The sequence below is a fragment of the Typopeltis vanoorti genome, chromosome 4 (assembly GCF_054136105.1).
Source record: "Typopeltis vanoorti isolate ZY-2024b chromosome 4, IOZ_Tvanoo_1.0, whole genome shotgun sequence".
NCBI classification, from domain to species: domain Eukaryota; kingdom Metazoa; phylum Arthropoda; class Arachnida; order Uropygi; family Thelyphonidae; genus Typopeltis; species Typopeltis vanoorti.
The window spans coordinates 157,256,299-157,271,904 of record NC_143552.1 but is presented as its reverse complement, the minus strand read 5'-3'; the positions used below and the strand labels follow the sequence as shown (position 1 = coordinate 157,271,904).

The window sequence follows — 15,606 nt, the reverse complement described above, 5'->3', positions numbered from 1 at the left end:
CATGTGTTTGTTACGTCTCATTTTGTACTCCATGATGATGTCTGTAAACTGAGATGAAATATTAGAAGCATTAAATACTATTTTTAATTATTTCCTAGTGCTTTTTCACTCCATTAAACTTTTATCATGAACTAGCAATGTCACCTTGTCAACACCTCTGAAAACCCGAGGGTTTTCAGAGTGGGATACAGCAACTTTAATTTATAGTCTCTTGAAGCAACTCCACCAAGTAGTGGGGTTGGAAAATCCTTTGAGGTTTTGAATCATGGAGCTTTTGTCTCTTCAGCTGCAATAAGTTGGAGACAGCATTTTGTTCGAGTAAAGGCTGGTCCTATCAACATTGAAAATTTGATAAAAACAGCAGCTTTCCTTTTCAATAATTTTTCAAAATGTTGAATAAGGCTTCTTGGTTGTAACACAATTGGCACTTAAGACTTGCCAATGGATAAAAGGTTTTTCATACTTATCCTTTTCTTCAATGTAGGAAACCACTCCAGTTCTAGACCTTAGCAGAATCCATCTGCTGTTTCTCCTATGTACACATTTTAATGTTTTGATAAAGACATCTAGTTTTATCTCAATCAATTCAGTACACGTGTTTTTCTATTTTGATTCTGAATCTAAATTGTTAAATATTTTAAATATTGCTCAATGACATTTCATTTTTTAGAAACACAGAAACTACAGACTGAGTAGAGCCAGAATTGCAAGTATAATTAGAAATTCTTTGTTTGTCTATGGCTGCAACAATTTTAAATTATTGCAACTGTAGAGTGACTGATATTATAAACAAGACCAACTGAAACAGGTGATTTGCTATTTTCAGATAACTTATTTGCCAATTTTAGTTTCTAATGATATCAATGGAAATTTTTTGCCACTTTTGGCTTATTCACAATTGTTATATCTCCATTTGTTTTCTATATTTCAAGGACAATAAGACCAGTACTATTGGTAATATGTAAATGTGCACATTAATGTGTGAAATATGTGCAGTAAGTGAAGAATATTCAAAATGCCACACATTGATGAATTAAACTTCTTCCATTGTGCATCACAAAATGCTTGTAAAAGCAGGGTTCTCTGTTCATTAAATGAGTTCAGGTTGTAATGCAATGTTTACAAATATGAGTTGTTTCCTGAAAGTTAGTAAGCAGAAGTTCATTTATATTTATTTTCTACATTCCTCAATATTTAAAAGTTCTTTGCAATTAAATCAGCATATACTCAGAGAACACTGAGAAAAATGAAAGAAAGCAAAGCAACTAAAAGTAGTAAACAAAACTCGTGGGAAGACTTTATACAAGATAAATGTCAGGCAGGTGGGAAAAGTTCTGGAGGCTATTAAAGAAAAGCTTAGAAATGCAGAAAAGTGTACCATAAAAGGAACCACAGATAATAATGGTGATATGAAAACTGAAGATATTCTAGATGTCCAAAATAATTACTTTGAAAGATTTTTCTAAATGAAACAAGAAGTGATAGAACAATGGTAGAAAATATTCAAGAAGAATGCAATCAGGAGTATATATATCAATACTAGAGATAGAAAAAAGCCATCAACATTCTGAAACTGAAAGAAAAGGCAGCTGGAATAGATAGTTTTTGAGCAACAGTGCTCAAATTAAAGGTTTAGAATTTTTACATTTTACAGCATAATCCAGAAAAGGCAAAATTCCAGTTGGTGACCAGAGTAATGATCTCATAATATCCATCTATAAAAAAAAAAAAGGAAATAAAACAATGCAAGAATTATAGAGGAATTTCCTTGCATACACAAGCATACTTGAGAAAAAGCTAAGAAAAATTGTGTAAGAGTAGAATCAGTTATGTTAGACTGAACAGTTGAAAAATCATGGGAATATAACAAGAAAAAAGTTATTCAAAAAAAGTTAAAATTTTTGGTATAAATGGGGGATTATATCAAACAATACATAGCCTATTTGTTGTAAGTCAGCAATTAAACCATTTTTGTGTACCACCAATCATATTCACATTATAAAGTGAAAATGCTAAGAAAATTATATTTCCCCTGGATAAAGACTATTAAACAATGCAGCATACTAAGCTGGAGAGGAACATATGACATCTGATACCTCTAACTTCTTTACAAAATAAATTAATGTGCATTTTAAACAACAGTAAATATAGAAAATCTACAGTGAACACTAAATATATCCTATTAAATATCTTAACTACTTTTCCTGAAGTCTGATAACCTGTATGTAGACGTTAGAAGATACTTCTGCAGAAAAATGAATTTAAAATACATAATGCCAAAAGTGGGAAAGAAATAACACACAAACACTATATCTATTTAACCCCAAAAATCTTTAATGGCTTACTTCTCGTAATTTGAAATGAAATCAAGATAAATACATAGAGAAGATTTCTCTATGTGTTTATCAAAATATTGAAAATTTGTTTAGAATAAGTACCATATTTTTCCATGTATAAGATGAACCCTACTTTTTCAAACCCAAAATTAAGAAATCAATATTTTAAAACATAAAACAGAACACATTTGCTATTTTTTTAAATATTCAAAGTATATTTAGTAATTAGATAATATTTTAAAGATACATATTAAGATGAATTTTCTGGACTAATTTGGTTCGTGTTCTCATGGCCAACCCTTCTCTCCTCATGAAGTTGAAGCACCATTTTGCCTTTCCTGTGAAATCAACAATGTTATTTCTCTTGCAAACCTTTTTGCCTCATATCAAATAAGCTTAGTTGACTCACATATCCCACTCTGCCACTGCTCCATAATCCAAGTTTTAAGCCTCTGCTCCAAGTTAGGCCCTCTTCTTTTTTGGCATCTGGAGTAGATGTTCTTCCTGTTTTCTCCACTGTCTAATCATATACTCAGTGGGAGGAGGTCCAAACTGTGTAATTGATGACTTTTAACTTGAATTTTGAAGAATATGACAATCGTTTATTATTTTCAGACATTTTTATGGGCTAACACTCAAAATATTGTTAGTGCATTAACTTACCCTGCCAATGAGTTGCAGACATATGAATACTTTCAGAGTTCTGATTGGTTTATTCAGAATCAACTGTTAATGACATCAATCACCAGAGTTAACAGAGGCTAGTGATTGGTTAAAGCCTGTTTGTGGAGACAAGGTACCGGCAGTTTCGCCATGGCAATCGCAGGTCTCTCAACCAGTTAGCCCCCCCCCGTGTATAAGACAACCCAATTTTTTGTCTAAAAATTTTAGAAAAAAGTATCGTCTTATACACGGAAAAATATGGTATATAAATTGAAAACTTAACCAATACAAAATATTCAATAAATTAGTGATTGCATTTTTTTTATTTTGCATGTATATGTATGTAATGTGTATTTTCTCCATACTTTGTAAAGGAACTATTATACTTATTGTCATAATTTTATAAATATATGCACTCCTCATGTCACACAGCATACATCACTCTTGCAATCTAACTCATCCCTTTGAAGCATATCACCGTTAATGGTTAAAATGAGAGACATGATGCATTCCTTCATTTCGTCAAGCAGGCATGGAAGAGGTGATGAGCAAAGTGGTTCTTGGCATATCTCCACAAGAAGAAATCATACAGTGTTATATCAGCAAATTTGGGTGGCTACTCTTCCAAAGGGAGGTGATAATGTCTGCATATAATAACTGAAAGCGAGACAATTCCCCATCAGGGCATGCAGCAGGTGCAAATAGTAAGGTTTCATCTTCAGATGCTTATAGAGAATGTGCCAGACTGTGGAATGAGGAATACCTAACTTATAGGTAAGTTTGCCTTACCAATTTTCTACGACTTCACTGAATGGGACAGGAAGTTAAGGCTTCCTCAAGACAATGGTGGCCAGCCACCTTGTGCTCTATACCTTACAGATGAACCCTTTCTTTTCTGTCTGTTCATACCAGCAGTAGAGTTACAACCTAGTAGAGGTTTTTTATATCATGCACAGAATAATTTTCACATTGTGGTTGTCACAGAAAGCCAAGTTTAGTTTTGGCCTGTGTCAATATGATGAACAGTAGGATGTCTCCCTAGAGGAAAAAATATATTTAATTTTCAAGCATCCAAATCTAGAAGAAAATTCGAAAGAATCACTTTCTTTTAGAGTAACTGAACGGTGAATACTCGTTATATTATTGGGTTGGCAAATAAGTTCGTTCAGTTTATGCGTTAATACAAGTTTACGTCACTTCGCCTGTCGCTATTGTTGCGCAATTGAAAGGCAACATTTCACATAACCTTTCAGTGAATTTTCGTTCGCCTACTTCAGTTGCTTGTGTGTAACATATTTTTAGAAATGGAAGGAAATAACGTACATTACCGGCATATTTTGCTTTTTTATTTCACAAATTGCAAATGAACTGTAGAGGCCCATAAAAAATATGCAGCATATATGGGGATGGTGCCTTAACAGAATGCATATGCCAAAAGCGATTTGCCAAATTCCATTCTGGACATTTCGATGTCAGTGATGCGCCTCATGCACGTCGCCCAACCGAGGTTGATTTAAGTGTTGTGAAGGATATCGTCGACAAAAATCCATCCCAAACAGTGTGGGAAGTTGCTGCAGTACTGAACATATCCCACACAAGCATTGAAAACTATTTGCACAAGCTGGGATATGTTTCAAAACTCAATGTTGGGTGCTGCATGAATTGACTGAGGCCAATATGACTGCTCGCATATCCATCTGTGATTCGCTGCGATGTTGCCAAGAAAATTACCCATTTTTAAGCGGATGAGTACAGGAGATGAAAAATGGGTCATGTACAATAACGTGGTATGTAAAAGATCATGGGGGCACAAGAGCGAATAGCCACAAACAACCTCGAAAGCGGGATTGCACCCAAAGAAGATCATGCTCTCTGTGTGGTGGGATTATAAAGGTGTTATCCACTACGAGGCGTTACCATCAGGCAGAATGATTGATTCAAATATCTATTGCTCACAGTTAAAAAAAAGCGATTGGCCTGTGCAATTAGCACAAAACGTCCTGAATTGGCAAATCGGAAAGGAGTTATCTTTCATCACGACAACACCAGACCCCACACATCATTAACAACCCGGAGTAAATTGTTACGTCTTGGCTGGGATGTTTTGCTGCATCCTCCGTATTCACTGGACCTGGCACCTTCCGATTACCACTTATTCCGATCGTTGCAGAATTCTCTGAACGGAAAAACCTTCGCTAATGAGGAGGCTGTCAAAAGACACCTGGATCAATTTTTCGCCAGTAAACCTCAGGAGTTGTATGAACGCAGCATAATGAAGTTGGTGGACAAATGGCAAGAGGTCATTGATAAAGAGGATCAATATATAACTGACTAGTATGTATTATATATATTAAATAAAATGTGTTTCATTCCACTCTGAAAAACTGAATGAACTTATTTGCCAACCCAATAGATTTACAGATTCAACTAACATTTCAGATAAAAACAAAACGAAAACTTTAACATTAAAATTCTGCTTGATGACCTCAACATTGCCTCATCTTCAGGAATGTACATAGACATATACACTACATTAAAGCAACCAGCACAGCAGTATACTATTGTAAGCAACGTGGTGCCTAAAACTAATTAACCTGCCTAGCCCCTAGCCCAACTTCTGGCATAAAAAAAAAAAATTTTTTTTTTTGTAAGGACTATATTATTATTATTACATAACACTTCCAGGGAGTCCAATGACTCATCGATGGAGGGCATTCTACAACTCTGTCTCCACTGCTCAATCCTAACAACCATCATTACACAAATGCCATCTACAGCCCATCATCATCACTCGTATTTTCACAGACAATCACAAACATCCATGCCCACGACGGGATTTGAACTCCAGCCTTTTGGCTGGAGAGCAGATACGCTAACCACTCGGCCAACCAGGCCGGCGCAGATTGCTATTTTATGTGATCATCATCAAATTCACGTACCCTCAAGGAGTGTATAGAATACCATGATAATACTACATGATTACTCATGTAGTATTATTGTGGTAATCTGTACACTGTACAATGTAATAAGTTTACATTATTACTAACTTCTTATTGACATTTCTCCTGCAAATTAGTTTGCTATCTGTCAAGGCTCAAACATTGTCAGTTGTTATATTTTGGTTTTGTTATATTTAAAATGCTTCTACTCCTGTGAATCTTTTCCCTTCCATTCTGGCACCAGCTACCTGCTTTATTAACCCCTCCCATTCTGTTTAAGTGACCATAAAACATTAAATTATCTCTACTCACACATTCCTGAATGCTACAATGTCCAGTTTTCTAATAATATCTTAATTCTTAACATGATTCCACCACTGATGCCATCTCTTCTTTCCCTTAATTTTTCACAGAACTCTGATATCATAAATGTGGTCTCGAGACTTGGATCAAAATTTTTTATTTCTAACTCAGCCTTACATATCTGTAAGTTAAAGTTGGTTTAAACATCATCTTGTAATATAACTGGTGTGGTGAATAATTATTCTCATATGCCATACAAGTCTATTCACAGTTGATCCCTTACAATACCAGCTTTGCATATTCTGTTGTATATTTCCATATTTAATTTGACATTTTTGTTAAACTGTTTTCAAATAACTGAACGTTTTAATTGTTCTGTATGTTCTCCTTTCAGGATGCAGAATTTCCCTATTTAATTTGTTTTTAAATACCAACAAATTGAGGGTACATCTCTAGGTAGTCCTCTTTCTCCTATGCTTGAAAACTACTTCATGAAATGATTTGAAGAACAGATACCAAACAGTGTCTTTCTCACAATGTAATATAACTGGTACAAATATTTAGTGATATCCATGAGATTCGGCATGGTTCCCTTACAGATCTCATGATCTTTTGGCTATACCTCATGAAGGTATAGCCAAACTATTTAGATCTGTTGGATTCTATGTTTCTAGGCTCTGCAAAAAATAAACTTCCACCCTTGGTCTACCCTGAGCCTATCAATTTCCTTGCCAGCACAAGTTATATTTTGGCCAAACAGGTAGATCAGCTGCCACGCATCATAATGAACATATAGACCACAATAAATTCCATGAGTTTGAATAGTTGGAACTTGCAGAACATGCTATCAAATTCTTTGGAAGAAAACTAAGGTTCTCCATAAAAGTAATTATCTCATGAATTACTTATATAAAGAAAGTTATGAAGCCTTGCTACATCATCCAAATCTAAAGAGAAGTGATGGACTGAAATTATCCCTTTTATGGGAAATAGTACTTCTCCACAAGTTCCAGAAAGAATTAATTTTAAATTAAAGATCTCTTGTTAATTAAAGTTATTTTATTAGGACCTTAATGTATTTAGACCATGTCACTCCATACCATGTACATGTAGCTCACATTTTATTGCTGAAATTTCCAGTTTATGTTCTAGTTTTTTAATGTGAAAGTCATACTGAAGATACCCTTGAAACTAAAGCAAAAATTCTATGCTAATAAAAATTATGTAAGTAACCTACATATCAAGTTTATTCAATTAATTATCATGGCTTATGTTCCAATCCATCAAGTTATTTAAGTGCTCTACATTACATTTCCACCTTTCAGAATGGATGATGTTTTCCAAGTTCCAGGCTATTTTCATAGATTGTCTTTTTTTTTTTTTTTTATTACTGATCTTAATGACAAAGTTGTTGCAGCAGTTGCTCAAACTGAATAAAGGAATCTTGCAGGCCAGTGTGGGATTCATTTATAACATCTGTATAAAATAAACAAGTAAGATTAATTTATCTTACTTATCTTAACATTGAACATGATATCAACTCCAATTTTGATATCATGTTCAATGCCACTTTCCTTCATAATGTGTGTCTGATGTAAAATCAGGTGTCTTGTTTTACACCTGATTTTACATCAAACCATCTTTTTTTTTTAAACCCTTCAATCCTAACTGCTCTGTGCAATGTTCTGTTCACACCAATGAAGCATTTTAACAGCTTTTCTCTTAGCACCTTGTCATATGCCCAGATTTGACACAAATACAAATCCTATTATATTCCTATGATTTCTCGAATTTGTCTGTGAAAGTGAAAATCAACCTGACAACCCATATTTTGGCCATAATTTTTCTTAGCCTCTTCTTAGTATGCTTGCATAACCATATCTGGATCACTTCGTTGATAAATTCCTTTATAATTCTCACATTCACTTTCATTTCTCTTTTTTAAAAATGGCTGCTTGAGCACTTCAACCATCTGGAATTAGATGGTTGAAGTGTTTAATGCATATCTCATCTGAGATATGCATTAAAGCCGCTGTAAAACTTTTATACCTGAATATTTGAACGTTTATCATCTAACATCATTTATTCGAGGCTGCCTTTCCACACTTCACACTTTTGGTCACTTACTCCTGACTACATACCATTTTGTCACTTCTTGTTTCATTTAGTAAGTACTTCAGACATTCTAAAATACCTTTATTTTCAGTTTTCGCATTACCTTTACCATCTCTTATTCCTTTTCAATGTTCTTTCCCCTATTTCTAATCTCTTTGTGGAAAATGTCTTGGTGGCTTAATAGCAACTAAGACATTTTCCACTTTCCTGATATTTATCTTCTGTATTCTTATCAAAGTCTTACTGTTACTTTTACTTCTTACTCTCTATATTCTTACGTTCTGTATCTGCATGAAGATATTGCCATCAATCATAACAGAGTCAATAAGACTTTTCTTATTTCTTGTGTCAACTTTCTGTGTGAATCTGCACATCTTAATGTTGGTAATGACTAGTTCACATCCTAAACAAATACTATAATTAGTTTTGGTCATAACTCCAAATTTTCCCAAAACATTTCCATATGTCTGATATTTATTTCCTACTCTGCTGTCGATCTCAAGGACATATGGTATTTTTTCATTTTCTTTATATCAGCTCCTTTCTCTAATGATGCAAATAATTTCTCTATTTCTGTGTGTGGGACCACATGCACAAATAAGTCTGTCTCTCATTTCCCATTTGGAAAATTTTTCACACTGTGCAGTTGAAACTGCTTGAAATTCAAGAAGAGCACTTCATGTTTAATGCTGAATACTACAGCTACACTTTTCCTGATCATTATTTTCTGAGTATAACATTTTGTAGTAGCTATCATTTAGAAGAATCTTGCCATTTTTTTTATCTTGTTTTGGTAACACCAATTATGTCAATGTGGTTCTTCTCTAATTCTTCTACCAGTTCCATCCTTTTCTATTGATACTTATTGTGGATGCCTATCTCTTGAACTCTTATGCTGTTGAGTTTGAGTTCGGATAGCTGAGTTTTTACTGTTTGTTCTGCTTTCCTGACAAAGCAGCAAGGATCATTTGTTTTTCTGGATGATGGACCCCAGCCAGACATGACATTCTTTTTGTATCATCATTTTATTTTGGTTTAAGCAAACACAGACCATAGTTGGGTCAGCTAGATTCCAAACTGCCGGCCTATCCTCAACCATTTAATATCCAGATAGATACCTAATAATAGGGTGCACCACAAGAAGGTGAGAATCGAACTTCCTTGGTCCATAACGTAAATCACTCTTTTTCCTGCCTTTAAACTACTGTAATCACAAATCACAGTAAGGAATGAACCTTTTACCTTGTCTACAGTTATATATATATATCTGTAAATACTAATAACTGTATTTTTATCAATAAAGAGTGGTTTGTAACTCTTGCTAGGTAATACTAGTTTTGTATGACCTAAAACTGTGTGTGTGTGTGTGAGAGAGAGAGGGGGGAGGCTTGCAACTAATTTATACCAAAATATGGTATTTTAATTTATTTATCATGTGATAAAGGTCTTGTGCATAACTTTGTGCAGGTAGTGGATGAAGCATAAAAGATGTAAAGCAGATGAAACTTTTTTCAAAAGTATTTTATTAGAAGTTGAGTATTTTAAACATGTAGTTAAAGTATTTGTGAACTAGAAAGAAAAAAAAAAGTATTTGTTGTTCAATAGCCTGTTAAATGCATTAAGCATATTACAGCAAGTTTAGCTATGGCACAGATTATAGAAAATTAATTTATAATAGCTAACTAAACTAAAAAAGCAAAACCATATGGTTAACAATGCTAGGAAGGCAATCTACTTTTCGAGCTTTCCACTAAAACCAACTAGCCCTTGGTTCTTATAAATATGCTAAAATGAAAGTTGGCTGCATGTGAACAGAATGAATGACAAACTAATCATCTCACCTAAGTTCTGTAAACAAAACTGAACAATATGCACTGTCTTTATTACATGCTTTAATCTCAAAATTGCAACTATTAATCCATTTAAAGTACCGTATTTGTTGGCGTATAAGATACACTTTTTTTTTTTTTTTTTTGAAAATAGGTCTGAAAAACAGGGTGAGTCTTATATGCCGATACTCAGTTTTTTTATTACTTTCATTTCTGGAAATTTTCTCTGTTCCGAGTTACGCGATTTCTTTCTTGCTTCCTTGTGGTGTGTGAGAGCATTCCAGTTACGTAGAGTTCAGTGGATGTGCTGTCATTGATGATCACAGCTGTGTTCCTGTTCGTTTAGACTTTCCAATTGTTGTCATGGTTGTTGTGAACGGTGATAAATTTCTGTCATTAAATTTTCTCTAAATTTCTTGGCAAATTATGGCTGAAAAACGTCGGCATTGCTACAATATTGCATACAAGCTACGTGTAATTGCATATGCTAAAGAACATGGAAACAGGGTTGCAGAGAGGCATTTGAGGCCACCCCCAACCAAGAAAATGATAAGAACTTGGCGGAATCAGGAAGAGGATCTAAAAAAGTTTTTTTCCTAAAAAATTTCTACAAAAAAGGGAATGTGTCTTATACGCCGGCAAATACAGTAAAAGCACTGGGTAGGACTGCTATAAAACTTGGCCTGTTAAAATAACAGGCCAAGTTTTATAGCAGAGATGCAAAATGCAGTTCAGACCTATTATCAGTTTTCCACCAAGAGACTTAAGTCTTTCTATGGTGGCAAGAGCATAAATTACCCAAATTCCTATTTTAAACTTTTATAGTAGCCATAGCTACTACTAAATATGTTCATGCTCAGTTTTATGTTGTGTGTAAACCCCCCCCCCCCCCCACACACACACACATAAGTGTATATACAATTTTCCTTCCAATGTCATTTTCAGAGTTTTTTCTCACTGCCATTTATCAATTTCGGATTTTCAAAGCAATTAAAAAAAGTGATAGATAAATGGTTGTAAATAATATTATGCACACCTCAAAGCATTTTTAATGAATGGGGGGGGGGGGGGAACAAAGGTAGGCTTATTTGGTTTAATAAAAGTAAGTCTTGTTTTAGTTATGATTCCTGTCGAATATTTGAGAAGTTTATTGAAACTAATTTAGCAGGACCAAGCATTTCATAAGTGAGCATTACTTTTCACTATTTGTGATCTAGGTGGCCTATTTATTTATTTAGTATATTTATATTTATTTAGCCTATCTACTAACACTCCAAGATCCCTAGCCTCATCAGTTTCTTCTAGACTAATCCCACCAATATAATATGGCATTGGATATCTAATCATGCCGAAGTGAATGACTTTACATTTGCTGACATTGAAGAACCACCCATTTTCCCATGACCATAATTCCAGCCTATTCAAATCATTCTGCAAAGACTGCATATCAACAGCATTTCTGATTACCCTACATATCTTTGCATCATCATCAGCAAATAGCTGTATGTTGTCTATCAAATCCTTCCCAATGTTATTAATGTACAGATTGAATAACATTGGACCAAGGACTGATTCTTGTGGTACACCACTTGTTACCTTAAACCTTGCAGACTCAGATCCCCCGTATATACCACTTTTTGATATCTGTCAGTCAGCCATCCTCTTATCCATGCTAATATTGTATAACCCAAACCCATTTTCTCCAATTTATGCCGCAGTCTGCCATGCTGTATTCTGTCAAAAAGCCTTAGCAAAATCTAAAAGTATCATGGTGTATGCATTTGCCTTGTCTAGTTCAATGGTAACATTGTTATAAAATGACAGCAAGTTGCTAAAACATGACCTTCCCTTAGTAAACCCATGTTGTTCATTGCAAAGTAGAGATTCATTGTCAATCCATTTCTGAATGCCTAACGAATTTTTCCAAAATCTTCACCACCACTCCTGAGATACTAATTTGTTGATAGTTGGATACATTGGGCTTTGCACCACCCTTGTGCAATGGAATTACCATACATTCCTGCAGAATCTTCCCTGTTCTGAGACTCATATTAAACATCCTGGTCAAAGGAATGGCCAGTTCAGCTGAACACTCTTTTAGCACAGGTGCTGATATTCCATCAGTCCCTATTGCTGAATTCTTAGTCAGTTTGTGTAACAGATCTAATACCTCGGCCTCACACACCTATGTTTCCTCATCTAGTGAAGAGGTAACAGTGAGCTCAATGTTGCAATCTCTTGATTAATAAGATTACACATCCATTTGACCTCTACTCTATTAATTCTTCGAATTCTTGGGACATTCTGATATCGCATCATTTAAGTATTGTTTAAATGCTTCCCATGCACTGTCGATATTCTTTCCATCCAGCAACCAATCCTATTCCACTGAACTCAGTATACTCCTCAGCTGGTCATAATCTCCTGCTTTGTAGTTCACAGCATGTAACCTTTTCTGAATGGAACATTCATAAACTTAGTCACTTCCCAAGTGAGTACCGCATGATCACTGTTGCCAACTGGAGGCAGAATAGTTACATCTTTAACTGAAACACCCTCTGACGCTATAATCAAATCTAACACTCTTTGACCCCGAGTTCCTTCTGTCACATGCTGCTTGAGGAAGTTGTCCCACAACAGCTCAATAAATGCATTTTCATTCTTCTCATGAGATTCTACTGCTGCCTAATCAACATTTGGATAATTAAAGTCTCCCATTATGATTACTCTTTTTGCGCTCACCTTTTCTATTTGGTGATGCATTTCTTCATCACCAGCAACTGATCCACCAGGTCTGTAACAACACCACACTATGTAATTTGTTTGTTAGATTCCACCTCACACCAGATGGCTTCAAACTCACTGCCACATGAAATATTGTTAGTAGTATTCCTACATTCATAGGTCTCAACTCTAACTGGATTTAAGTCATCCAATATCATTAGCAGCACGTAAGCTGCTAAGCTAATATCACCTAAGCTAATCTCATTAGTACTGTCACTTAACAGAATGGGAGAAGAAAGGCTAGCAAAACAATTACTAACTTTTTTTCTTTTTGATAGAATGGCTGGAAAAGAGATGCAGGGACAGACAAAAGTCTACGTGGATTGATACAGTAAGAAGTGCCTTAGAAAACAAAAATATAAGATTTGACAATATTCAAAGTTCTGACAGATAACAGATTAATTTGGAGGAAAATTGTTAACAGGAAGTTAATAAAGATATAAGTTTTTCACGTTATACTATCATAACATCCTGTAAACTCCTCAAGGTGCATATCAGGAATTTGGTGATGAGAATCATTTCAATTCTTGAGATTTTCTCAGTACTGTTGACAACAGCACTATAAATTTGTATGTTCCTGTATGGCTAAAAATGGCAAATTACTGTAGCCAGATGTAAAGTCAACGAAACTAACAAAAAAAAAAAATAAATAAATAAATAAAATAAAATAAATAATCAAGAGAAACATTCAGAAAAATCTTCAGGAATTCTTCCAAAATGTAAATGATAATTGGACACAAATCCCAAAGATATGATTGAATACATTTATTATGCATAAACTATAAATTCTTTCAGCTATTAACATCATTCAGGTCTCGATGTGTATTTTTCAGAAAGCAGATATCCCCAACATGTATGCACCCACAAAAAATAAGATTTCCAAAATTTCATAAGCCCATACTAGAGACTAAACATGTAACTTATTTTAAGCAACTTTAAATTTCCACTAAGCAAAGTGATTCTCATGTATTGAACAAGAATCATCTATTGCCTGAAGACATCTAAAACTAAATAGGTCTGATGTGAGACAAACAAAAATAATACAAAATCGATAGATCTAGTGATAATAATACCTATTAAAACCATCATCAATAATATCTCTCTTCTTTTTCTTAGTCTGAATCATCATAGAACCAAGAGCTAATGACACTGCAGATAACTTCTTTTTCTTTTTAGAATCTGAAAAACAAGAGATCTTCAATCAATTTCATGATGAAAAATATAGAAAAGGTCACTTCAAGATATTTCTGGAATTTAAGATTTGAAGCTCGATGAGAATTCCAGTAAGAATGTTGAATATTCATGACTAACTAAAGATCAACTCTTTAACTAACTGAAATAGGATTTTTAAGATTACGAACTCAACTGAGAAAATTCTATAGAATCTGGGCACAGTCCAACACATTTTTAATCCCTTCCTGAAAACTTAAGAATCAGACAACACATAATTTAAATTTAATGAAAATGTGCTCGCTGTTGCCAGATTAAAAAGAAAAAGCAATTGAATAAGACAATAATAATAAAAACACTTTTTAACTGCTCATGTTATGCTGCTGTGTGATACCATTATTATAATCCTTGTGTTTTTTCTTTGATCTTAATAATTACTACTTGCCTGCTGTTTATATCCATCCTCTTCTTTATTAGCTTTTTGACGATATTAAGTTTTTCATTTTGGTTTTATCTATTTATTCTTATTTTTTTGTCTTTTTAGTGTTTTGTATTTCGAAGATTTATGCCATATTAAAAAAGCACAGGAATTTTAATAATAAGATCTAACAAATACTGTTGCCTCTTGTTCAGTCCACGGAGCAGTCGTAAACTCGCACAAAAAGACCCCGAGTAAGTTCCTTCATTAAATGATATGTTCACTCCTACCTCTTTCCTTTCACTTTATGCTATAATGCATACTCAAGAACCTCAAGTGAAAGGAAAGAGGTAGGAGTGAGCATATTATTTAATGAAGGAACTTAATCAGGGTCTTTTTGCGTGACTGCTCCATCGACAGAACAAGAGGCCACAGTATTTGTTAGGTGTTATCATTAAAATTTCATTGCTTTGCCATCTTAGAGCTAACCTCTAAGGTCAGATTATTCACTGCCCACTCAAATGCTGATCAATGCTTTCAATGGGAACAGGAGAAATAGATAATGGTGAATTAGAAGGTATATTAGAAATTTAACATACACACAAGGCCAAGATGCAATACACTGAAGAAACTGAGGTTGTACATGTGCCAATGGTGGAACAAGCCCAAGTACTTTGACACCTTACAAAAATCAGTTTACTATCTTGCAGCACATATCACACATTAAACAGATAAGAACATATACTCTACTCTTTCTTGTATTTGTAAAATAAATACTGTATTATATTTTATTGTGGAACATGCATAAGTTTTAAATACTCCACTCTTATTTTAGCCAAAAGGCATAGAGGCAAAGTGTAGCATCTTTTGTTAGTTTAACATCTGATATGGGTGGCATTAGCCCCAAGATGGATAAAACTAACCTCTAAGGTCAAATCTGTACATTAAGGGGAGATGAAAACATCATCAATTTCCTGATATGTATCTTCTCAAGGGGTGTTCAGACTACTATGACAGCACTACATGATAAAGTTTATATTATTATTAAC

General features: G+C 34.2%; 1 protein-coding gene across 1 annotated transcript in view; it reads right to left on the bottom strand.

The window, feature by feature from the left end:
* LOC150107785 (pre-rRNA 2'-O-ribose RNA methyltransferase FTSJ3) overlaps positions 1 to 15,606 on the bottom strand; it is a 288,470-nt gene that overhangs the window by 50,654 nt on the left and 222,210 nt on the right. Inside the window, exon 15 of the mRNA XM_090391539.1 lies at positions 14,043 to 14,148. Within this exon, the coding sequence (XP_090247665.1) occupies positions 14,043 to 14,148 (106 nt within the window). The remainder of the gene's footprint in view (positions 1 to 14,042; positions 14,149 to 15,606) is intronic.